Genomic DNA, 27,085 nt, shown 5'->3' with positions numbered 1-27,085 from the left:
GGCAGACCGATGACGCACTTTAGGAGAGGCGTGGAGTGGGGAGTGAATGACTCAACCTTAACGAACAAGAGAGAAAATGACCGTGGTTGAGAAATGAAAAGTTCTGCACGGAGAGCATTCCGTCAGCTCCAAATACAGCATATATACACAATAGATTTTCAGCTCCCTCAGAGATGAGCGTCGCAATCAGGTGACAAGCATGAAGCTCCAAGCACTCCCTTCGTATACAGCATCGGTCTCATAGGATAGCATACACAATCCTGAGATGGGAGTATCGAAAAGGACGGCTAGCTATAAAGCCCGAAAAGACTGTTAAACTATGTGGAGCTCCGCAAGCAACTACTGTCCCTATGGTTCACGAAATGCAGGGGAGAGGGGCCAGAGGAGGCACTCAGGGGGAACGGCCCCTAACGATGTGATCTCTAGTTCCTAAGTACGCTCTGCAAAATTGATGTCGAGAGTTTTGGAGCTGAACGAGATGCAGACTGATACGACGGGACGAGTCGGCTTAATAAGTCATCTGTGTGATTTCGACGAATTATTGAAAAATGCTTTAATTGATGGAGATATTTATCGTATTACGAGTAGCTAGTTAAAACGGTCTGAGTTACTAAAATGGTTTAAAATTTATTATAGAGCTAAGTATGCGACTCGTAAACTTTTATTCTGTTTTTTTATTTTATTAACGCTTAAAACTCACTTATATATTTATAATTGTATAGTCAATTCTGTGGTAGTTTTATTCTAATAGAGCACCGAATTACAATGGCTGACTAAGGATAATGATTTAAACCACGTGTTTGAAATAGAAGTAGCTTAAAGCGATGCAAGAAATAGTACTAAACAATAATATCATAGAAAAAGACAAGTTCACCAAGTTTTCACGTCTAGACAATGACATTATGTTTATTGCAGCAAATTGCTTCGTAGAATTATTAAGCTCACAATCAAAGTTCATTTTCTTCGTCCATACTTTTTTGCATTATAGTATCATGTATAAACATGATTATATAATAAGTGTTTATTGAGTACAGGAGCAGCGCCTCGACAGAGACACAGCCCACACATTACTTGTATAACTATGCGAAACCGTAACTAAATTAGTCCTTAGTTAACTTAAAATCTCTACATCGGTTTAATCTATGCTTTTGCTATGTCGCAATGGTACAATGCTCCATTTCGGACGTATTCTCTCGCAGATTAAGGTGAAACAATCGACCTGTGCAGACGTCCTTCCATTTGTAAAGTTACATTGTGAATCATAAGCCCATACGCTCAACTGCATGCATCCGAATCGCATTATTTGAGCATACCTGAACCTATTTGGAAGTGACGATTTCAGTGCTTTCTAAGCGCACGACGTTGCTATCTCTAACTGCAGCTACTTATGATGCTTATCGGGGCAGGTTTACGAACGTTACCACTTTAGGTAGAAGTTACGCACACGCTTGACACTCCTATAGAGATTAATTAAGACTTGTCATCATTTTCAGCATAATTGACCAGAGACTCTTTGCTGGCCGACTATATTTGTTAGCATGTGTTTTCAAGAATCAAAGTAACCTATATAGAGGGTTCTGTTTTAGTCTACTACTCCATTTGACTAGATGAATAAAAAAATGAATGATAATTAAATTGTAGGATAAAGTAAGCGTACGTAATTGAGATCATTGGATATCGCCGGGGTAAACAAAAAAAATTAAGCAGTCATCATGCCTCTTCATATGTACAAAGGCATCATGCACTACTTCGAATTGGGAGAAAATGTCACATGCAAGCTCCATTTTTCGTTATCGATCCAATCGATGTAAACAATAAGAGGGGCAGTTACGTTATGTTTATTTATAGTCACTCGTCCATTCACGATCAGATGCGTCATTTAGTCATATAAAACAGTATCTAATCATTCATCTGCAATTATTTTTTAAAGGCTTTCGTTTGTGAGTTTTGTCAATAGTGGTTTGGCTACGTCACACAGTTATAAATGGTATTCATTCTTGCGTTTCGTGCTGATTTTAGATCTGACTAGACAATAAAAAAACAACAATGTATACCACGAACACTTTGGTTTGGCTGTAGATGACCCAAGTAACGAATATCCATATTGATACTGCAAATCCATAGTATCCAATCTTATGAGCACTCGTCACTTAGTTTCCCGCCGTCGTACTATGTGTACTGTCTGTGAACGAGCGATACGTCGGCATAAATGGACTTTAACTCAAAGATGGTCCGTTGAAAAAATAAGTCTCTACTGTCGTTTCAGTTAAGGTTGTTGAATCTCACGTACGATTCTGCATTTGACAATGATACGATCGAGGTTTTCAAGTCGCCGATGGGCCACTCCCGTAAGTTTAATTTAACTTAGGAAGGGAGGCAGCTTTGAATACACTTGCTTTCAACTGAAAGTGTGAGACCGAAAATTAGGCCATGTCTTGTTGTTGGATCGAGCTTGTTAGTCGTGCTATTACTTCTTTCCTTCTACTGGGCGCTGTCGTAAAGATGTCCCGTCGCCTTGTCGCTCGCTTCCGATGGAACCGGTAATGGCCGATTCTGAAACAGTATTTAAACTATTACCTCATAGATACCGTTTCGGAGATTCTATTGCGAATTGATCTACGAAAGCACCGTTTCTGTCAGTGCGAGCAAAGGCCCTCGTTCCGTCACAACTAATAGGACGTATTCTAGTCATATAGCAGAATGTGGCAAATTACCTTCGGCGCTTCTTTACGACTCCATGTACCGGTCGTGTTTGCATTGGCAATTGTTGGGACGACGGTGGCGGTGCCTGCAGTTTGCATTTGCACTGTTTGGGCCTGAAGTTGAATAGCTCCAGGGTCAACAGGGGGCACAGTGCCATACGTTACCGTTACTTCGTTGCCGGCGGCGTCCATGTAACGCTGTGGCACCATGGTCCCGTATAAGGCCATTTCGCCTAGCAAACCAAACAAGAGTCTGATAGAGTCGATGTTGTGCTTGTATACAGGTCTTTCTTGGTCTAGACGAATCCAAAAGCTTCCAGTTTCCAGTGTGACAATTTAACACTCTATATATACATAATGCATTCGACAATGAAGTAGAATTAAGTAGTAACCTAAATTACAATATGACACATAGTAGAAATATATTCCACTATATATTTAGTACTTACCTTGTGGCGGCACTGGCTGTTGCACATTTTTCATTTGTCGACAGCAAATACATGAGCTAACCACAATGACGATAATGGCCAGAGCAAGCGCTGCTGCGGGCACCGTGAGGTACATATTCATATAGATCGGGAGATCTCCGTCGGACTCGAAAATCTCCACCAGTATATCGGCTGCAGGTTCCACGCAATACACATTTAGGTTTGAGCAATTAGAAGAGCCATTAGCGCTTGCGATACAATCACAGCATTGTCTAGCAGTTGCATGCTAATTCATCGAGGCCAGAAATGTACCCCTACTAGATTTTCTCTTTTAACAGAGAGCGAAATACCTCCAATTTTGATGTTAGCTTTTGTAAATGGCCACACAGGAATGATTAACCGCTAAGCGCGAACCCCATTAGTATTCTAAATGGCTGCAGAGGACAACTTGTCATTAAGTCAACGATTACGATGAGTTTGCTATTGCAAGCTATTCGGGATACCTTATAGATGAGCTATTGAATTTGACTAAACATATTACGACGCTTACGTGATCTGAGCGTCTGGATTTTAAGGATCTGTGATGGATCGCCTTTCATTGCTCCGTTAGAAGCAGTAAGAAATATTTCATATGTTGTGCCGCTTCTAAGACCTGTCAGGGCATAACTGTTGTCGGTTGAGTTTACAATAACATTCTCAAGCCACGCGCCCCCATCTGCCTGACGGTGATGAACTGTGTAATCTGCAACAATGTAAATGTCGAAGGGAAAATCTTGTCGTCATAATAATTTATCCGTCATAGTCGAAAAAAACATTTCGTTTACTTTGAGTACCTAAAGAGAAACTTCAAAAGATATTGATGATGAAACCTTTCGCTCCCTCCAGCTGTACTAAGTGCTACTGATTTTTACCTTAAAAAGTCTCAAGTGTAACTTACTGAGAATCTGTCCGCCTGTGCGAAGTTGCCAGTGCACCTTAATCGAATCCATAGTGACCGCGTCGACGAATAGCCGTGGAACGTCAGGAGAATCCTCTGTAAATAATATGTAGAACTATGATTATAAATAAACAAAATCGTCAGTGTTATACCAATGGCTTGTTCATATATTTGTAGTTACGACCAGCTTCGATATAGACTTTGAGCGGCAAGACTTATCGTAATTGCTAGAAGTTAAGTCTACTATAGTTCATCGCATTATATTTATGTAGCGGTAAGTTAGTCGGTCGACTTTAGCGATCGGCTCATTCTGACTTCATCAAGGTCACGATCTTTAATCGGAAAAAACGTAGTTAAGGATTTAGCATTTTAATTAATTTTTTTAAGTTTTTGTTACCTCCGGGTCTGGTCATTACGAGCCTTTGCGGGCTTATAGGTCCGGATCCTGCATGATTGTAAGCCTGCACGGTGATTTCATATTCTGTTCCCTTATTTAAGCCTTGGAGAATGTATTCGTGGGTTATGTTGTTCTTCTGCTCTACCTGAAACAGAAAATAGCATAGTTACCTGCTGTGCCGTTTTAGTTAAAAGGAACGAGTCTATATTGTTTCTGCGTTACTCGATTTTTGTGTTAGCAACCTTTTTGTACGACGTGCTTCCATTTGAATTCTTAGGCTTGAATCCGATATAATAGCCTTCAATATCGCCGTTCCAAGTATCCTTTTGGGGTGCTTTCCACGATACCAACACAGTAGTCGGGCCCTGGGTAAGAGCGTTAACATCCAATGGAGGTGCCTCAGGTTCCTCATCGTTCGTTGTAAACGTGACTGTCCGTGAACCTTCGCTTTTGCCAATGCTGTTTTCTGCCAACACGTTGAGTACGTACTGGGTGCCAGGCTGTAGGTCACGCACAAGGGTAAAGTGTTGTGCTGATGGAACTCCAAATTCCTGTGGTCGATTAGAGACACCATGTTGTTTCCAGTAGTTAACGATGTATTTCGATATTGGACTGTTTCCATCATATGAAGGTGTCCAATATACGGACACTGATCTTGACCAAATATCTTTCACCTGAAATTATGTCCAAAAAAGTCGAACGCATATAGAATTTCTACATTCACTTCTCAAAAGACATTAAACCTTCTTCTAGATTAGGTCTAGGTACTAGGCGAACAGTATACAGTCATATTTAGTCTCTCTTACCCTAACATCTTGAGGGGCGCCTGGAACGTCCTTAACAACGAGCTTAACTTTTCTATCATCATTGCCGAACTTATTTTCTGTATGGCACGAGTAGAGCGCTGAATCCGCTCGATCTGTTTCTCGAATTCGCAGTTCTGAGCTCAACCCATCAGTTGTTATCGATTCGATGATCTGGTATCTGTATCAATAAAAGAATGGTCCTGTAAGACAAAAAGCTGTACTTTTACGCCAGACAGTTTTAATTCATACGAATCTCTACCTAAAATTCATATAAAGATATGCTAAGCTTTTAACTAACCTTGAGCTAGTTCTTTTGTCGAGCTTGACATTTCCCTTTGACCAGACGACCGAAATGGGGTGGTCACCAACGGCGTAGCATTTGAGAGTAGTAGTTTCAGAGCGCCGAGATGTCACAACTGAAGTCTTCTCTTTAAAACGAGCCGGCACTGGAGAAGAAATAACAAAACAAATATACTTCCAAATGAACTCAGCACCATCAATAATATGTTGGCTGTAACTAAAGTTCACAATTTAGGGAACTGCACACTGCTACGCAATAACAGTATGGCGCGTAGTTGCGCAAACGAGTATTACGTATTATTATGAATAATATTATTTCGGGTGATTAGTTAGGCCTTTTGAGCGCTTGCTATGGATACAATAGAATAGCTTAAAAATGCCATTTAGCATTGTTATGGTTATTTGCAATATCCTTGTTCTTTATCCTGTACTATGTGGTCCTCTACCGCGTAGCACTGGGCAGTGGTTCGTTTCAATTACTGATACTGAATTCGTTGGTGGTAAGCACTTTGCTTAGAATAATTTGCACAGGAAATCTTAAAAATATGGTGTCTACAATTCGTTCAGGCTCCATATATGAAGTTTGTTATAAATAGTCACTTGGTTACCCGTAAGACTAAGAGAAATGGTTCTCGTTATGTTTCCGAGGCTATTCGAAGCCTCACAAATAAATTCGCCTTTATCATTTTGTGATATTGATTTTATTGTCAAAAGTCCATTATGAACATGAAGCCGACTCGTTGAAGTTAAGCTTGATCCACCTGAAACCGAAAGTTAAAAACGTGTAACTTAATAACCTTAAACGCTTGTCGATCATGTATTGTTGAACACGTAAAACTAGGATAGCGTTAAAAAACAAGTTTGACAGGAAAGGATATATATAATCCTGACGAAACATATTTGCGTATATATAAAGTTGCTATATTAATATGATCAAAAGTTTCTAGAAGAACTACTATAATGTAATAAACGTGGTAAATCATAATGTACGTGGTTGCAATAGAAACACGTCACGCCAATATTACTAGACAGGATTTATATTTATTTGTAATATTAACAGGAATTGATTTTATTTACAAGGCTTCATCACTACTTACATAACGAGTTCTTACCTCTTGAGATCCGTATATTTGGTACTGGATGCCCATTAGCCCTGCAGTCGACGTTCAGCTCGTCTCCAACAACCGAGTCCAGCTTCAGTACATCATCACCCGTAGTTATCCAACGGGGTTTGTATCGTAGCACGACAGCCACTGACATCTGATCAGAGCCGAATGCGTTCTTAGCACTACACGTATAATTACCAACATGTTCGGCAGTAAGTCTTTCAATTTGTAGGCTATCTTGAAAATCACCCGCATGCACAATTTGTACATACGGAAGCAGTTTCACAGGCGAGCCATCCTTTAGCCATTGGTAGGAAATTGGAAAGCTTCCAGAAAATACTGAGCATACCAGGACTAGTCGTCTTCCTTCGGTAAGATCTTCGAGCACTTTGAAAGGCGATATTTGTGGAGGAGCTAAAAAAAAAATAAATATTAGTCCATTTTCGGTATCACGAATCTGTGTATACTATTAACTCATCCAAATTTCTTAAAGGTTGTTTTATTAAAGGTTATTGTTTAAGGTTGATAAGGTGTACGTCAAACTTACCGTTGCTTCGTGCTTGATGCATCAGGACCCAAAGTATAATGAAAAAGAACGGCATCGTTTCGGTAATTTTCAATAAGCTGAACTACGAATACAGATTGAAATGTACACATAGCACTTCTACTTGTGATACAAGTGGTGCCGTCTAGTGGGACATTTGTGGACTAATGTTAGTTCACTTTCTGTAAAGATTTCTAAAAATCTATTTTGTTATGGACAGAAACTGCTGACAGGACAGGTGTTGATCGATCGTTATGTGGTAATAATAAAACGTATGGTGCATTTTTCCAAAACAGAGTCATTCGACTTTAATTTCATGAATGAGGCAAATGGTTCGTCTGCATTGAAGACAGCGCGCGATTTACCACTGAGAGTCAACGATATCCGTCGAGAGATTTTTCCCATAGAGTTTGAAGCTTCACAACCGTATTCTCCTTTATCGGAAGCTGATGCCGTGTTAATTGTTAATAAGCCATGCGTGATGTTCCCGCCAGTGAGCTCTGTTAAATCTGAAATGGAATATAGTGTTAGTAAATTTCATCAATGAAATTGGGCAACATACAAATTCGAATAAAACACCTACGATTGAATTCGGGTTGTGGTGAACGCTTAACTTTAGGTGAAACAGCCATCTTAAATGCAAATGAAAAAGATCATATAATAATGTATTGATACTGTACTTTCGATAAAACATTTTTCGACGCTATTCTTTAAACGGCTTTACATGATTTTAAACGACTAAGCCCCGCTGGTGAACAGGATGACCCGCACGCGTATAACTGTGATAGTTCAGTGAATATGGTAGCTAGTAGAATGTGTTTTCACCAACACTAGAAATTATCTAAGGTACGCTATCCGAGGCAGTGATCTAGGTTTTATCAGCGACTTTGGTAGCTGTTTCTAGATAAGCACATCTTTAATTGAGGTAGACAAAGCTGTAAGCATAAGCTGTAAGCTTAAAAGCCGTAACATTTTACTAGCCTAATCTCCAATAAGTACGATAAAATTAAATTCAGAATTCACTTGCACCACTGTATTGAGCACTACTATTATTACAAACATATGTCTAACTAAAAGTAAATTCAGCAAAAAGTGGACTAACGTTAAGTGGATCAACTTACCTTTGATGATTTTGATAACGGGCTGTGGGCGACCAATTGCTCTGCAATCTATTTTCAATATATTGCCTGCCACCGCATTTTTACTTTCTGGTTCGTTGTTGATCCAACGTGGTTTAAAATTAAGTACCACTGCAACAGACATTTGGTCTGAGCCGTAAGCATTTTTTGCAGAACATGTATAATTGCCAACATGATCAGCTGAAAGATTTTCAATTTGCAGGCTAGCTTGATACTCGCCAGTCTGACCTGTATAGACGTTTGGAAGATTTTCGATAGTCTGCCCTTCTTTTAGCCATTGAAACAAGATGGGTCGAGTTCCGGAAGATACTGAACAGACAAGTGCCACGCGCTTTCCTTCTGAAAGATCTTCTAGTACTTTGAAAGGTGATATCTGAGGCGGAACTTGGCCTAGAGTTTGTCGAATGAGTGTCAAAACGAACAAAAAGGAGAACCATTTCGCGGTTACCGCCGCCATGTTGAATTCGTCAATCCTAGTCTTTACAGTAGGTTACCCCTTACCCATAACACAAACATAGTGATACGATTGTACCATACCGGTGGCGCCGCCTTGTGGGACATATCTAATATTCGTTTCAGGTATTGCGTAATTTTGCATCCCTGACGTGCATGAAAACCTTTAAGTTTCTCCAAGCTATTGCCATGTGAAGTTAACAGTATTAATTGTATCAGAGCGAATCATTATACATGACATGCACTGAAAAATATTATCCTCCAACTATTTGTACACTTTTACCTAGCGTACTTCGAAAGTCGGGTGGTTGTTTCAGGAGGAAGCTAGTGGTCTTCGATTACTGTTGTTCATATCTATATTCAGGTGCCTGAATAAAGAAGACATATTTAACTACTAAAAACTATCGGATGCTTTTGTTTGTGAATTCTCGGTTTTACCGCTTAAAGATATCGTTATTGTTTTGCTGATTTTTCCCAGAGTATTCGAAGCTTCGCAGGTGTATTCCCCTTTGTCAGATGGGGTGACCGAATTGAGTGTCAATACTCCATTTACCACCCTAGTGCTTGTGAATTCCAAGCCACCTAAAAGTAAGCAATATTTAATTCGTTAGAGAATAAATGAGATATGTTCTCTAAATCTATATTACATACTTAGTGCAATACTGGTATAAAATAATCATCATGGCTATATTGGCTAACGTGGGCTCAAGCTATATACATATATGTAACGGTGACGTAATTTTTTCCCATACGGATGATGCCTTACTGTGTGCGAGTTTTCAGAAAGCTGGTTTTGTTACCAAAGGTAAAATGATACCAATTGTTATTCATTCATAAGCAAAAGTTAAACCAAGTTTTTTTCATTTTTATAGAGATAAGCTTCCCCCTAGCGGCATCTTTTAGAAATCACAATAGCATCCAGTAGTAGAAAAATTGAGAATAGGTAATAAGAAAAAGTAAAGTGTGAGTGGGATTATTATAAGAAAATTATAATATATCATTCATAAGGATTATGTATATGACAGCCTGCTTTGTCATCCCTTTATATTTCGCATATAGTATGCTAACAAGGTATAGTAGGTTAAAATTAACTATGCAATTATAGAGCTAACACTTAGGTTTGTGCGTGTGATTAACGCCCACTTTTCAGATTCTTGTGGGCCTCGGTGGCTGCGCTCAAAGAAGCGTCTGTATATCTTGATATACTATACTTTGTTAAAATATATAACACTACTTATTTGTATCTATGAGAAAACTACACGAACAAACATACCTTTGCTTATTTTTATGGTAGCATGAGGGTGTCCAATAGCTTCACAGTTCAACTTGAGCTGTTCGCCAGCCACTGCATTTATCACTTTGGATTCATTATTGACCCAGTGTGGCCTGAAATTTAGGACAACGCTAACGGACATTTGATCTGATCCAAATGCATTTTTGGCTGCACAGGTATAATTACCAACATGATCTGAGGAAAGCTTCTCTATTTTCAATTGTTCCTGATCATCGTCTACCAAGGCCACTTTAACACTGGGCAGTAATGCTACTGGGTTGCTGTCCTTTGTCCATGAAAATGCAATTGGAGGAGTCCCGATCGTCACGGAACACATCAAAGATAGACGTTGGCCTTCTACAAGATTCTCGAGAACTCTAAAAGGTGCAATCTGCGGGGGTGCTCCGCATAAACAAGGTATCCAACGCTTTAACATGATAAGTAAAACTATCCATGACGGTTTTATTTTGGCTTGTAAGAGCATCTCGTCGTAATGCCAGAACACTACAGCAATTTTTTTCTCCTACCTCATACAGCTGCCCGGCGACGACTAATTGACAGTGCAGGTGGCTCCGTCTCGCGGGACCCGTTGTAATTAGATCGTCATCTACACAATATTATTTTTGGAATTTTATGTAAATCATGTATATCCTAAAATAAAATTCCAGCACCTATAATTAACACAAATTCATAGTTTGTCTCAATACAGGCTCTGCCGACTCTCCTTAAAAAATCGTCTTCATATCAAATAGATTCGTCTGCAACAAAACGTTGGCGCTTTGGTGTTTCGGCACCTTACCACTAAGAATTAGTGTAAAACTGGAAGATATTCGGCCGAGAGAATTTGAAGCTTCACACTGGTATTCGCCTCTATCAGCGAATGAAACCGGGTCTATCGTGAGCAAGCCATTAACGTTAAGTTGTGGGTCATTAATCTCCATTATGCCTGAAATGTAAAAAGTAACAGTCGCTTTAGATTAACAGATTGATCTGAGTTTTTCAAAATACGGTGATGAGATTTCTCTAGAATTAAGAATGTCGTTTTCTTCAACGAGCCTACCTTCATTGCCGTAACGTAAAAGTATACTGAGAAGAGGGAGTAAGGATTTGGCTGTAATTCCAAATAGGATACGAGAGCCCATGAAATGTGTGCTTGTAAATGTGTCAACAATTTTAACATTCGCGACTCGACCTCATGGCCGATCTTTAAAGGTGAGCTAAAGAACACTGCTTTAGTCTGTGTCCTAAAGCACTGGTAGGCAATTAATACACAAATATTCATAAGACGCAAACTATTTTAAATAATTTTATATACCCTCTCTTGGGATATTGTGTTGTTAACCTGTATATATGAAGGCTGTATCAAACTTTTGGTTACCCCCAGCAAAGGTGAATAAATAAAATTTGATTACAATAGACGAAAACGGAACTAACACGGTCAGTGGCTACCTAGCTACCTGCGATAGCGGGCTCGATTTAGGTCAAATAGACTAATCCATAATCACATTTTGTAAACACGCATCTCTGTTACTTTGGTTATTCGTTTGTAGGATGACAAAAAATTTACCTTTAAATATTTTCACTGTCGGTTCCGGATGCCCGACGGCTCTGCAGTCCACTTGAACTTTCTCACCAGTTACTGCGAGTATGCGTCGACGCTCCTCAGTTCTCCAAAATGGTTTAAATTTCAATGCTACAGCTACAGACATTTGATCTGTGCCAAATGAGTTTTTTGCATTGCAAGTATAATTTCCAACATGTTCAGAGCGAAGTTTTTCTATTTGGAGCTGATCTTGAAATTCATCGAAGTGAATAATTTTTATGCCAGTCAGTGGACCGACAGGACGGCCACCTTTGGACCACGAAAATGAGATGGGAGGAGAGCCTGAAGTCACGGAGCATATCAAAGATACACGTTTACCTTCTGAGAGATCTTCAAGAACTTTAAAAGGCGCAATTTGTGGCGGAACTGGAAAACACACAGACATTAGTTTAACTTGCTAATGTATATAATAAACATCTATGCAGCTTCCTAGGAACGTGATAAATTAGAAACTTCTACTACGCCTGCTAATTGTAAGCACAAAGGTTGTATACATGTTCATGAAGAAAAAGAGAACTTACTTTGGCATTGAACGTAATGTATTGATAGACTAGTCCAAATTAAGAGTGATCGTATGGAGCCAATCGATATCATGTTGCACACACGGCTGCTACGCTTTGGTTTGCGATCACCTAAGATTTGTGCAGTCTTCTGTGAAACAGTACTCATGGCGCCGCCTAGTGGGACATTTTGTAGACACTTTTATCAACGACGCCTATTAACCAAACCATTTCTAACTGTTCTGTAGTTAAGAATGTCGCAGACGTAAAGCACAGCAGATCTTGGCAATCTAGCAAATATGCAAAAGCTTAAGATCAATAAGAATATTAGGCGTATGGCTGATGTACATATTGCGCGAGTTGTATGTGTGTATCTAAAAAATTCGTCTGTCTTAAATAAGGAGCGGCACACTACCACTAAGAGATACGGTAACAGTTTTGAGGAGTTTTCCCAGGGAGTTTACCGCCTCGCACTGATAATCGCCCTTGTCACGGGAAGTTACTAAGGCAATAGTCAAAAGGCCATTCACCACTTGGTCATCGGGTATAACAGTTGACTCTGAAATTAAACAAGATCCGCTTTTTTAATGCGTGTTTTTCGTATATGCAAACAATCTACTAACTTGTACCCATAATATGATAGAAGAAACACATGCGGCTAAACGTAAAACCGAAGAACTATGCTTAACTCTTGAATGATCAGCAAGTACTAACCAAAAGCAAACCACTTTCTTTCACTCACACTTCCTTGGATTCGAACTCGGGGGTGCCATAGATTAATTTAAAAATATTAGAAAAATGAATTTATACCCAGCACAGATAGCTGCACTTACCTCTTAGAATTCTTATAGTAGGCTGCGGATGTCCAATGGCTCTGCAATCAACTTGAACTGATTCTCCTGCGACTCCTCCAATGGGAGTCTCGTGATTTATTGACACCCACTGAGGTGCGAATTTCATAATAACTGGGATAGTGATATGATCTGATCCATATATGTTCTTGGCGTTGCAAGAATAATTTCCAACATGTTCGATTGTTAATTTATCGATCTGTAGCTGATACTGAAAGTCATCGATATGAACAATTTTAACTCCGAACAAATTTCCAATCGGAGCGGAGTCCTTTGACCAAGAGAACGAGATGGGAGGTGTACCGGACGTCGCTAAACAAATTAACGATAGGCGTTTTCCTTCCGAAAGATCATTCAAGCTCCTGTGTGGAGCGATTTCGGGTGCAACTGAAACATAAAAAGAAAAACTGTTCATCTCCCTAGGTTTTGATACAATCAGCTATAGTACGTATAATTTCATGAGCGTTAAATTTTCAAATTAAAGAGAATTACTTTGTAACCAACTGGGCACTGCTAAACTTAGCTCACTTGTCCGTCTTTATATTTTGTTATTTCACGAATTCTGTTGTTTTATGGAAATAGCATATAAATTTTATTTGTGGCAGGTTATTAAGCATTTGTATATCATGGCTCTTAATAGACTTTTCAATGAGGAGTGTTTAGTTAACTTACAAGTAACGATAGCAAATAAAAACGTAAACCACGTACCTTGGGCACTTGTTGTCGTTACGACACACAAGATAACAGAAACAAAGCGTGATACTAATGAATCCATGTTCAACCACATATTGAAAGCGACGCCAATGGCATTTACATTCAAGGCGAGTGACTCCATGTTGAATGCAGCACTAGTGGCTCGCCCTCGTGGGACACTCTGAAAACTATTCATAAAAGACGACAAACCGTCGACCATTTCCGGGATATAAAAGATGCATCAATTGCTTTCTTTTTGCAAAAGGGTTAATCGGAACTTCACTATACTATGCGAAGCTAGTAATACAGCACAAGGAAAAGAATCTTTGGAGCAAAAATAATCAACCTGTCTCACTTCGAGTATATGCTGTATGCTTTGAATTTAAACTACACCGCCATCATGTGACTTTGAAATCCCCACCTAAATCGGCTTCAAAAACGTTAGTTTTCGGATCTGTTTACGCACCATCCAATGAGGCTCAGCCCCCACCGATAACGATTTGTTCTACGTACCGCTCAACACAAATATCATATTTCCCTATACTTTGGCAGTTGATTTTCCAACTTGGCAGACATATTCGCCTCTGTCTAAGGAATCAGTTTGTTGGATAGTTGATATTCTAAATTTATTAACGACTTGGTGGTCTATGGAAACTACTTTCTGAAGTCTATGGAAAGGTTTTCTGGAAGTGATTTAAAAATATTTAGTTGAAGTTTAACGTTGAAAGCTAAAAAAAAAATTAGACGAAATAAGTTAAGCATACCTCTGCAATTGTATATTTTGCAGGCGTAGATGCATGCAATTTATTTAGTTTATTAAGCCAATTTTAGCCGCGATTAAGATTTCCTAGACGAACTTTTCTAATAAGGTAATATATTGAACATATTAGAAATCCAATCCCTTCTCGTAGCTCTATCTCCTTTTAGCGATTATTTAAAAAAATTGCAGAATATTTTCACAACTAAAGCAGTTTATTTTTGGTAATCCCCACTACTGAAGTAGGATGTCCACTTGCGCGACAGTCATATTGTAGACTTTTGCCGGCTACTGCTCTAACAATTATTGCACTATCACTAGCTATGATCCATCTCGGTAAGAACTTCATAAGAAAATCAAAAAACATATGGTGGGCCCCATATAAATTATTTGCATTGGACACGTAGTCACCAACATAATTTACAAACAGGCTTTTGATCTGTAATTAACCCTGGAAACCATCGACGTAAGCAATCCTGACACCCACGAATAAGGTCCCCGCTGAGTTTCCGTTCTTTTGTTAGGAAAACGATACAGATGAAGTGCTTGATCTCATAGAACATATTAGTGAAAGCCGTTGGCCCTCAACCAAATGATTCAGAACTTTTGTAAGTGTAATTTCTCGTGTAGCTGAAACACGAAACACGTTTTTTTTTCATTCACATGGATATATTGTATTTATATATCTAGTTTTTCTTAGTAAAATTAGTTGTGGAGGTCAGGTATTCCATCTATTGAGTATATCTAAAATGCAACAATAACTTACTTCGAGAGTAGACCACTTCACAAAGGAAAAATAAATACAGGTCGTTTTGGAGCATCGACCGCATATTGCGCAGAAAACAACACCGACATCATGCTAAGTGTAAGACATGTGGCTCCCTTTATAAAACGTATCGCTATAATTAATATCTCTGTCGCTTCATCTAGTTGAGGAACACCTACACAAATTAAATTCACAGATTCAGTTCTCCTGTGTTTCAAATGTACACTGACCGCACCAGAACTGACGTGAATGGCTACCTCTTATACGCTTTTATATCCAAGGAGCGATAAACACAGTGACTACAACAACTACTTAAGCGTACACTTTACCGTTAAGCATTATAGTAACCTTCCTTTGAATTTTTCCCATCGCATTCTCAGCAAAACAAGTATATTCGCCCTTGTCGGTGACCTCCACTTTTGGAATTGTCAGTACGCTAGAATCAAGTCGATAACGTTTTTCAGAGAGGACTTGGTTTCCTGGAAAAGAGTTTACATTTTAGGCGTGCGCGTCTTCGTGCGTGTTTTAATAATTTGTCACATGTACAGATTGATAAATTAAGCTGCGATCTGTTAGGATTTTATCCTACTTTCTTTTCCCTTTACCAAATATTGCTCAACGTAATCATGCTAAAAGCGTTTACTGGCCTGATCAAGTAGCTAGCTTTAACAAAGTAAATAGGCTAGCAAGTGAGAAATCATACGCTTTCTCAGTTACTATTAATACTTAAAGCAATTAAAAAATCGTATGATCGTTAGATGACCATACCACTCGATCGGGAGAGACAGTTATGTCCCTTTAGATGATATCATAAACCATCCAATGACTTTAATCTTACGCATAAATTTTCAGTATAGGCAGAAAATTATATATATTTACGATATTCAGACTACCGTGGATTTGGTGATTACCTTTTAGTAGCCTTATTATTGGGGGCGGATGGCCACTTGCTCGACAATCCACTCTGACGGCTTCCCCAGCTACAGCTGTCACCAGGCCAGTTTGCTCATTACCGGGCACAGATGCAATCCATTTGGGTGCAAAGTTCATACCTACATGAATAAACATCTGACCTGAGCCGTACAGGTTCTTTGCATTACATGTGTAGTTTCCAACGTGATCTACCGATAAACTTTCAATGTGCAATAAATCTTGAAAGTCATCAATGTGAGAAATTTTCACTCCTGGTAAAGCTGCAACTGAATTTCCATCTTTACGCCACGTAAACGAAATTGGAGGTGTTCCCGACCTCACGGAGCACATCACAGAAAGCCTTTGTCCCTCGGCTAAATCATTTGGAATTTGTTGACGAATGATTTCCGGTGCAGCTGCAAGTTTTAAATATATTATGTAATTGACTACGTTTAATGTATACATGACACCGCACGCACAAATAATAACTTTGGATTCCGAAAGCGCTTCGGAAAATCGGGTAAAAAATTTTATACACGTACCTTGAGAATGCACAAGTGTAAAGGAAGAGTAAAATATGCAGAAAGTTCCAAATAACAGCGAGCTCATATTGGTTGGCTCGATCCAATGTATCGACGCCATGCCAGTTTTAGTCGAAACGCGGTGAAAGCTGCCATGTTGGATCTGATACATGTGGCTCCTCCTCGCGGTACATTTTGAAACTATTTTACATTTAATGAACTTCTTCTGGGTGAATATATTATACATTATATAACAAGCATTGCTTTGAAAATACATGTAGCTTAAGAAATAAGTTTAACGCCAGGATGAAATGGCGCGTAGAAAAAATGTTGATTTAAGTGTTCTCATAATATCGTGTGCTTTAAATATTAGGCGCGGTTTTCAATCAGCAAAGTAAGCTTTTTGTTAAAGAAAACATGCAATCTCATTACTGGTTTGCGAGAGGTTAATGAATTATAACTTTGTTACTAAGACAGGTAAAAACTGTTCATTGAATTTTGCCTGCGGGAGCAATACAGACATTCGCTCTTTCTGTTGGTCTTTATTTTACGAACCGCAAATCGGTTCGAATCCTCTTGGTAACGTTCTGCAGATAGAATAGTACGAGCTCCTGCAAAAAAAAATTGTGAAGTAAATAATTGACATGGCTTACCTTATTAAATTAGTAATATAAAGGTGATTTTTCCTAAATTTTTCCAAAAACTGCGTCCGCTTATTACAAAATAAAAGATAAATTATGGCTATTTCGGAACGAATGTAAGACTATCGTTCATTTTTACTGGTGTGGTATTTCGATTTGCTCACATGCATTAGAAACTGCTATTATACGCAAATAACATTCCCAGCAAACAAATGATATTATGGTTAGTTGTAACATCGGATAGCAAACTTTTGTCATTCCAATATTACAACTTCACTGGTTTAAATAACGACCAGCAGCTAAATAGACATACATGTAGGTCACACAAGGATAACTATGCCAATAGTTTCAATGCAGTGAAAACAAACAGCAGTTACTTTTTTTTACCTCTTTTTATATCTGAACTTAACGATAGCTGGTGGATGATCACTGGATCAGCAGTCTCCTGCTGCATTTATTTCTTAAATCGACATGTTACCGATGTAAACTTTATCGTCATTCTGACTATTAACCGTACAGATTTACAGATAGATGTTCAATATCGATTTGAGCCTGGAAATCGTTCTTATAACCTATTCTCACTTCTCGTGAGTTTCGGATGACGTTGCCACATTTTAACCAGAAAATATGGGCTCAGCAAGCACATCACGGATAGCCTCTGCCGTTTGGACCAGCTATCTGGGCTACGTTAAAACACGATTTCCGGCACAGCTAGAATTATTGAACATATATTATAGTCAACGATTCCACTATATCATGGCAGAAAGATAATGTGGTATTTTGATTAATTATCACTACAGAATGTCATATAATGATAATATCAGCACAAGGCATAAGTTAACTCACCTTGAGAATACATAAATCGAAAAGCACTGCATTTAGAAGCTTAGAGACTTCTTAATAGCCCTGGCCTCGTTATCACACATGTGTAAAATGCTAATATCATTCCTATTCAATACGACTATGAGCGAAACCGTAGCCGACAAATTCCATGTTATTTATTGTCATACACCGTTGTGGCTCTCTCCCGTGGGAAATAGTGATACAACTGTCACTTTTTAAAATTAAATTTTTCTGGATATACTAATTGCTAAAATTGTTTCCAAACTTTGGCGCCTAAATATATGGGAGCATACTTTGTTACCGTGACTAGTGATTACTTGAAAAGACCTACCTACAAAACTACAATATGCTTCAAAATTTGGATAGAAAACACCACTGGGGATGCTGTACGCGATAGGTGCTTCTGTGAATACATTGTAGTATCTGAGTGATGGATTTTTACTAAAGGTATATTAATCAGGGATATAACAGAAGCCTAACACTTTACTATTCATGTAATTAATTACGCAGTAATTTTGATGAAAATTTTTTTTACCACTTAAAATGACCGATACTGTTTTCTGGATTTTCGCCATAGGATTTTCAGCAGAACAAGTATATTCGCCCTTGTCGGTGGCCTCTACCCTAGATATTATTAGAACTCCCGATTCTAGGCGGTATCGTCCAGCTGAAAGAAGATTGCGATTTCCTGAAAGAGAAATATTTAATATTTAATTACTACTGCTACATAAATCCAATACATACCTGGGTACGTATGTTGGATTCATAATAGCTGTTTGAAGAATGACACTAATTGCATAAAATAACTTTCAGCTATTTATGTGATCTTTTTAAAAAGTAAAACTTAGGGTTATCTTTTTCAAGCTGAGCATTAAGGCGGTGGCCTGTTTGTATGCAAAAAGTACGCTTATTACGTATTTAGGCTTACAACATTTAATATATAACATAATAACTCTAGATATAACCCTTATTTGTATAAATAAACGATGAAAGAAGCTTATATATTTATGTTTGACTATGACAGCCTCGTATATCTAAGAGAAAATAACCTGATTATAGTGTACGAAGGGCTAAAACTAGAATTAGAAATGCTTTTCCAAAGTTGCATATTTTTAATCGAATGAAACATGAAAAACACCTGATGCATTGTTATTGCGTTACATTGATACAAGGATATACAGCGAAAAGAGGAACTCAAATTTTACGGATAGGTTGCTGCAAACTGAGACAGTCCGTATACCTGTGTTTTTACTTGTAAAGTTAATAGTTTCTTTCACACAACCGGTAAGCCTAAGCCTATTTGAAAACTAATTTCTAACCTTTAATCACTCTGATTGTAGGTAATGGGTGACCAATGGCACGACAGTCCACGAGAACAGTTTCCCCCGCCACACCAGTCACGAGTTTCGCATGGTCTGTAGTCGCCCACCTAGGTGCAAATTTCATTACCACTTGAACTGACATATGATCAGTCCCGTAAAGATTTTTGGCGTTGCATGTGTAATTGCCAACATGTTCCACCGATAAACTTTCGATTTGCAGTTGGTCTTGAAAATCGTCGAAATGAACTATTTTTACTCCGGATAAACTTCCGATAGCGATTCCGTTTCTTAACCAGGAAAACGATATGGGTGGGGTACCCGATCTCACCGAGCACATCACAGACAATCTCTGGCCCTCGGCCAGATCATCTGGAATTTTCTGCGGTGTAATTTCCGGTGTAGCTAAAAAAATACATTAAGTGCGAGGTAGATATCAGGCAGTAAACATCGACATTTTCATTTGCTTTCTATATACTTTTTATGAGCATAGTGTGCACGTGGTTAAGATTAATGCTGATATTAGCTTACCTTGAGGTTCTACAAGTTGGAAAACGTTACATAAAATCCAGAAACTTTTTAGCAGCGTAAATTCCATAGTGTCAAGCTTCACCAAGTGACAACGTTGTTCTAGCTTTAGTCAGAGCGTCGCAATGGTCACCATGTTGTATTTGGTACTTGTAGCTCCCTCCCGCGGGACATTTTGGAACGATTTTGCCATAGTAACTTGAATTCAACAACGTCTTTACAATCTCCTTCTATAAACACGGCTTTTAAATCAAAGAAAAATCGTATTTGTCTATTTAATATTCACTAATATAAAGAGTTGAAAAGAAAAATAATTCAATATGTGGTTTTGTCCGTCGTATGCTTTAAATGTTAGGCGGGTACAAAACCACGATTCTGGTTTATCAATTAAATAAAGTTCGCTATATTTCTATCGTGACCAAACTAACCAAGTGAAAAACAATATATTTTCTATCTGCCACATGAATAAATTTGGTTTTACCACTGAGCACAACGGAGAATGTTCGGTGAATCTTCCCCACTGTATTTTCGGCAAAGCAAGTATATTCGCCTTTATCAGTGGCGTCGATGTTACGAATCGTTAACGTCCCAGAATCGAGACGAAATCGACCCCCGGAAAGAACCTGACGATCCCCTAAAAAATGAATGTATTTTTAGTCTAATTTCTTAATGTAAATCAATTTCAAATTAAATTACACAAAGAGACTACAATTTAACGCTCTTAAACATTTATTTCTAATCGGGCAATCATCGAAAAAGTAAATAGCTGAAATTCTTAATTCGAGGGAAGGGCCATTTGTGCTTTATAATAAAACTATTTGTTATCTATAATAAATCAAGTGTCTCTTATACACAAGCTACGACTTTACTTTTACTTTCTCGATCCAAAAATCGCGACTATCCATGCGCTATATATATGCTATATATATATATACATGCTAAATTATAAATAGGCAAAGTTGCTTTATACCCGTTTGTACGATAAAAAATGAAGGCTATTTTATAATACTTACAAAAAGTTTTGAAGAAAGTATATTATAAGAAGGCGGTAAAAAAATCATTCAGTTACCGTATTATTTTTCAAAAAAAAAATTAATAATAGGACCACAAACCTTTCATGACTTTGATATGAGGAGACGGATAGGCATTTGCACGACAATCTATTTGAATGACCCCTCCGGCCACTCCCGTTAAAGGTAGTGTTTGTTCATTAGCAATTCTTCCAGAGATCCATCTGGGTGCAAAGGACATTACTACCGCAATCGCCATATGGTCTGTCCCGTAGATATTTTTAGCGTGACACGTGTAATTACCAACATGGTCGATAGATAAATGTTCAATTTGTAGCTGGTCTTGAAAATCGTCGACATGTATCACTTTTATTCCAGGTAGATTTCCAATTGAATCGCCATCCCTTATCCATGAGAACGATATAGGTGGCGTTCCCGATTTTACAGAACATATTATGGAAAGCCTTTGGCCTTCTTCCAAGTCGTCAGATATACGGTGCTGTGTAATTTCTGGTGGTACTGAAAACAGAAATTTAATCTGCAGTTAATTCAATCAGCTAACGAGTATATGCATGCACAGTTATAATTTATTGATAGTGGAACCGTAGAAACTAAACAACTCACCTTGTGAGTTTACAAACGTTAAGAGTCTACCACATATCCAAAAGCTCCGAAGCAACGTTGATTTCATAGTTGTGAATTCTATATGGTTGCTGACGCTATTCTGATTTTACTTGGAGTCCGGCGACGACACCATGTCATATTAAATACATGTGGCTCCCCCTCGCGGTACACTTTGGAATGGCTTAAATGTTTTATGAGAAAATTTCGCCGACTTATTGAAATGCCGCCATGTACATGCGTTGCTTCAACAATATGTGTGGTTGAAGATAAGAAGTTCTCTATTTCAGTATCCGGTATTTTTCGGGTGATGCATATCTAAATTAGAAGCAAAGACCGTGTGCTTTAAATTTTAGGCGGGCTAGTTTTTATATATGTACATAGCGCGAAATTCACTAAACTTTTTACCTACTGCAATAGTACGTTGCCATGCATACATTGTAAAAAAATTGAACTTAAATACGCATGCTAAACAATTATGTCACGAGGTATGCAGCTATTATAGCAAAGCACGACAGAAACTATTTCACAAATTTTTCCCGCCATATTCTCAGCAGCGCAAGCACAGTCGCCTTTGTTGTCTGCCTGCATCTTTGAGATTGCTAAAGAACTTGAATCCAGCTGTTGTTACTCTTTGAAGATTTTTCGGCGGTTTCCTAAAAACATTATACGCCTGTCGGCATTTGTACCTTCAAAAATTATAATTTCATACCATTAGTGTTATGGATTAGAATTTTTACAGCACAAAATCGCTGTTTTTTTTACCGTTATCTCTGCTCAGTTTTTTTTTATGAGAGTTAAAGTAAAATAGTGGCCTAAAAAGCTATGAATGGTTACAACTCGTAGAACCATAGTAGCACGTATAATGCATGTTTTACAGCAAAAAATGCCTACCACAACCAGATGCTGTTTACAGGTTAGAACAAAATAAAGCCTTTAAGAAACTACCGTTGCAAAAAAAATACCTGAGATAGGCGAATTATTATTTCCATGTTATATAACACCTTTTCATTGAATAGGTTAATACTCGTTTGATAGTTGAACCCCGTTTAGGAATAAATATTTTTTTCATTTTGAAAAATGTAAACGGATGCCCATTTGCCCGACAGTCTATCAGAACAAAATATCCAGCCATTCCTGTTGCTTCTTGCTTGCAGCCAAAATTTATTTTGAAGGGAACCGTTAAATGATTCGCACAGCTTTTTTTGAATTTAGAATTGAATTTAGGTAGAGTTGCACACATGATCACCGGATAGACTTTCAATCTGCAGTGGATATTGAGAGTTGTTTAAGGGAACAACTCTAGCTCTGGTCACATTTTCTATTGCGGTTCCGTCCTTCAACCAGGTGAACGATACAAGAGGTGCACCTGACCTTGCTTAACAGGACATTGATAACCTCTGACTTTGAGATAGACCATCAGGCATTTTACCATTACTATTTTATTTGTGTTGGTTATTTCTGGCGGAGCTATGAAAATGCTCGTATTTGCATGACGTTTTGGCGCATGTACCCAGTAATTTGAAAGCAAGAAATGAAAACTATAGTTTTACTATACTATTACACTATAATATAATATATTTCCTAATCTACGGGCTACAGGTACTCACTGTGAGAACTTCCGTAGCAGAGGAGAGATCAAAAAACAGTGATGAATTGTGATATCGTCGACATCGACTCCATTGCTTTATGTTGGTACTTCATCAATTCAAGCTTTTTCTAACTTCACGTTATTTAAAAGACTGGTTTTTCCGCACACCAACTGCTGTACAAGTAACTCTCCGTTGTGGGACATTTTAAAAATACGGGCCCCGCCGATTTCCTGGTCTTGTTGCACTTTTTTTTAAACGTTACATTATTGTGACAAACAAAATAATTGCACTCTATCACGGCATAAATAATCATCTATACAAAGAGTAGAAATCCTTGTAACTGAATCTTGATTTCAACGCATACTTGTCGTATGCTTTGAACAATAGGCCAGCAAAGCTTTGATGAATTTATTCACTGAGATAGCCCTCAAATACGATAGCATCGTCCAGATACAAACACAGATTAGTTTAATGTCAATTTTACTAATTGTGACTTAAATCACACATTTTGCTAAATTACATATAGATAATTTAGAGCTATTGTTTGCTGAGAACATTACCACTAAGCGTCAAGATGACGGTTTTGCGAATTTTTCCGAGATTATTTTCTGCTACACAGTGATATTTCCCATGATCAGAGGCACTTACACGTCGAATGACGAGTAAACCAAGATTCCGCTGGATACGTTCATCCAGCAGAATTTCACGACTTCCTGAAGATTAAAAAAAATGCCAGCAAGAAAATATTAGAAATATATTGTTTTTGTAAGGATATGTGTTGCTCAGTCAGACGTTACTTTTTTGTTGAAATGTTTCTTTAGAACATCGTTTCCAGTACTTTAACTCGCATTAAGCCAGTAGCATACCTGCGAACACAGATACAAGCGTTTATTTACCTTTATATATTTTTATATCCGGCGTTGGATGGCCATTAGAGCGGCAATTAATCTCCACGGTTTCTCCTACAATTCTAGTGACTGTTGCAGTATCCTGTTGGTCAAGCAGCCATTTTGGTGCGAACTTCATCACCACTTGCACAGCTATACGGGCCGCTCCGTATATATTCTTCGCATTACATGTGTAGTTGCCTACGTGATCTCGAGAGAGACTTTCGATTTGTAGTTGATCTTGAAAGTCATCTATGTGAGCGATTTTTACACCCGTTAAATTGGTAATAGGATTGCCATCTTTATACCACGAAAATGAAATCGGAGGCGTGCCGGAGCTGACAGAACACATGATCGAAAGCCGTTTACCTTCGGCCAGATCATCAGGTATTTTATATGGATTGATATCGGGAGGCGCTAAAAATGAACAATGTTTGTCATTATTTCATGCTAAATATTCCATGTAACTTGAATGCATATACAGAATAGACATATTTTGTCTATTAGTAGAAGTATTTACTTCTTAAAAAAATGGTTTGGATACTCTAGCCTTAAGAAGACGATAATGGTTCGACATAGGTGTTTACTATAGAGATATACTTACCCTGCGAGAAAAGTGGTGAAAATTCACAAACAATGAATCCGAAAACCAACCACTTTTTCGTAAATTGGAGCGCCATGTCGGGATTTCTTTCCCTACTACGGACGCCATAACAGTTAGCATCTTGTGGCGGGTTGCCCTTATTGTCTCAGTACAGGTGGCGCCGTCTTGCGGGACATATTGACAACTTCTATATGACTTAATATTTTTATAGGCGAGTTAGGCTAACGATTGTCGAGGTCAAGAAGTATAAAGCAGTCATGTTTAAATATTATGGGAGAAGTGCAAATAAGTCACAACCAAAAGTGACTTCTTTAAAGGAATTAGTAAAATGTGTATGCTTTGAAAAAGGGCGCTTGGCGCTAAAAGTGGTTCGCGGACTAGGTACGAACTGGTGTTAGAGATATCAGTTATTTACCGCTAAGTGCGATGAACAAGGTCTTCTGAATCTTTCCCAAAACATTTTCTGCTACACAGGTATATTCGCCTTTGTCTGCGGGCTCTACACGCTTGATTGTCATGACACCCAACTGTAATTGATGTGGCCCGCCAGAATTTAGCTCACGATTCCCTAAAATAGAGGCAAGGTCTATTTTATCGTAATTCTGATACAAGCGGCCAGTTTTGTCAAAATCTAGGCACATTTTATCATATATTTATCGTCAGACAGAGCATAGATATATTTTGTTAGATAAAATTGTTCGAACTATTGTAGAAAATGTCAAAGTGTCGAAACAGTAAGTACAAACAACAGTTATTATACTCTTTCTAAATAGTTTTTATTAAAAAAAACTGTCTAACGATTAACGGAAAATCAAAATATTCGTTGTATTAGTCTTTGTGGAGGTTTCTACACTGTGTATTTTATATATCGTTAAATAGAGTACTACCGACTTGGATAGAACAACGCTATAAAGAAATAATGCAAATAAATACAGCATCCTGTGGAAATAAGGTTTCTGAAAAAGCATTTCGTAATGCATCACAATGGAATCTAATCCAAGAAAGTAAAATAGGCCGCGTAATGCATACCGTATCTCATTAATATCTATTGGAGTCACTCTTCTCAACTAAATGTATCTCAAAAATATTACCTTTCTTACCAAAAAAAAATTCTACAAGAAAGCTTGAATTAAGTTGGCCACATATTTGTAACCATATTAAAGACACCCCTTTGGGTGCAAGTTGTCGCGGCACTTACCTTTGAGTATTTTTATTGTTGGTGCCGGGTAACTCACGGCACTGCAGTCTACAGCAAGACTTTGACCTGCCACTGCAGTAAGAATTTTTTTATCCTGCTCAATGTTAGACATAGTCCAACGAGGCTTGAATTTCAAAGCCAATCGAACTGACATTTGATCTGTGCCGAAAGCATTTTTAGCAGAACAGGTGTAGTTGCCAACATGATCCACAGACACATTTTCGATTTGCAACACATTTTGATACTCATCGACGTGGAAGACCTTTATACCAGGTAACGAGCCCACAGCATAGCCATCCTTTGCCCATGAGAAGGATATTGGAGGGGTACCAATAGTAAGTGAACAGAACAGTGATAAACGGCGCCCCTCAACTAAATCCGGGGGTAACTTGAAGGGAGTGATCTCCGGCGGAGCTGAAAATACATTTTTGTTAGTTTCTGATCTATTAAATAACAAATAAAAGCAGTGACCTATTAATTGTGCAAAGGGAGACAGACACTGTTAATTTTATTAGCTCTCTTTTGACTTACGTATTAATATGCTTGCTTTTCTATACGCACGTAAATATAAATTTAACTCCATATATAAATTTATTAATGTGGTTAATATTTTATGACTTATAGTTTACCTTGCGCAGTAGTAGTCGGGGCCAATAGAATACCACAAATGACCACGACCGCATTCATTGCTACAAAACACTGAGCTCAGGGATATAAAGCGAGACAGAAACACTTAGTTGAGGCTGTACAAAATCAACATGGAGTCAAACCCGCAATCAGTAGCTTGATACAGGTAGCGCCGTCTGGTGGGACCGGCAGAAAAGTGTTCTAGATAAAGCCATCTTCCAATTAATGATTTTTCATTGACTAATATCATTTACGGACTGAATGAATGTAGTAAGATACACATTCAAAAAAGTTTTCTACATATGCAAGAAAAAATTTTGGCTTTATTAGTAAATGTATTGCAACCTTAAACTGTCTGCTCCGAAAAAATAGCGCGCGTACACGTGGAAGTGAGGGATTTTTGCTCAGTCAGCATTTATGAAAACGGAGCGGTTTTTGATTACTTTTGGAACTGTAGAGTCATGTTGTAGTAACCAAACAGCGTTTGTCTGGCGTTGTTATTGCTGAGTATGATGTTGATTGTTCTG

At 38.2% G+C, this 27,085-nt stretch overlaps 1 protein-coding gene and 1 long non-coding RNA gene across 6 annotated transcripts; one reads left to right on the top strand and one right to left on the bottom strand.

Moving 5' to 3' along the window:
* Nucleotides 1-878: 878 nt before the first annotated feature.
* On the bottom strand, nucleotides 879-26,709 carry LOC111247967 (cell adhesion molecule Dscam1-like). Of its 4 annotated transcripts, none has more exons than XM_086982644.1 (16): nucleotides 26,561-26,709; nucleotides 25,932-26,345; nucleotides 25,149-25,301; nucleotides 24,139-24,546; nucleotides 23,803-23,955; nucleotides 21,132-21,548; nucleotides 20,501-20,653; nucleotides 5,569-5,716; nucleotides 5,271-5,448; nucleotides 4,707-5,138; nucleotides 4,465-4,609; nucleotides 4,068-4,163; nucleotides 3,681-3,872; nucleotides 3,152-3,322; nucleotides 2,715-2,935; nucleotides 879-2,553 (listed from the first exon to the last, which is right to left on the bottom strand). In XM_086982644.1, the coding sequence occupies exons 1-16, from the start codon at nucleotides 26,616-26,618 to the stop codon at nucleotides 2,482-2,484; spliced, it is 3,411 nt and encodes a 1,136-aa protein (XP_086838770.1). In that variant the 5' UTR covers nucleotides 26,619-26,709; the 3' UTR covers nucleotides 879-2,481. The 4 variants fall into 4 exon arrangements, with proteins under 4 accessions (XP_086838770.1, XP_022655321.2, XP_022655317.2 ...); XM_022799586.2 differs by lacking the exons at nucleotides 20,501-20,653; nucleotides 21,132-21,548; nucleotides 23,803-23,955; ... (2 more) ...; nucleotides 25,932-26,345; nucleotides 26,561-26,709 and adding exons at nucleotides 15,585-15,734; nucleotides 16,167-16,583; nucleotides 16,710-16,889; ... (2 more) ...; nucleotides 19,492-19,896; nucleotides 20,023-20,163; XM_022799582.2 differs by lacking the exons at nucleotides 20,501-20,653; nucleotides 21,132-21,548; nucleotides 23,803-23,955; ... (2 more) ...; nucleotides 25,932-26,345; nucleotides 26,561-26,709 and adding exons at nucleotides 10,885-11,031; nucleotides 11,653-12,054; nucleotides 12,604-12,747; ... (2 more) ...; nucleotides 15,604-15,734; nucleotides 16,167-16,306.
* Nucleotides 9,081-20,879, top strand: LOC147756483 (uncharacterized). Of its 2 annotated transcripts, XR_015323078.1 has the most exons (4): nucleotides 9,081-9,176; nucleotides 9,291-9,400; nucleotides 10,262-10,502; nucleotides 19,513-20,879. It is a non-coding gene; the product is annotated as an uncharacterized LOC147756483 (long non-coding RNA). The 2 variants fall into 2 exon arrangements; XR_015323077.1 differs by lacking the exon at nucleotides 9,081-9,176 and having other exon boundaries at nucleotides 9,263-9,400.
* Nucleotides 26,710-27,085: the final 376 nt, after the last annotated feature.

Source organism: Varroa destructor, unplaced genomic scaffold (assembly GCF_002443255.2).
Source record: "Varroa destructor unplaced genomic scaffold, Vdes_3.0 BEIS01000003.1, whole genome shotgun sequence".
Taxonomy (NCBI): Eukaryota; Metazoa; Arthropoda; class Arachnida; order Mesostigmata; family Varroidae; genus Varroa; species Varroa destructor.
Note: the sequence above shows the minus strand (reverse complement) of the source record. Positions and strands in the feature narration are given on the sequence as shown.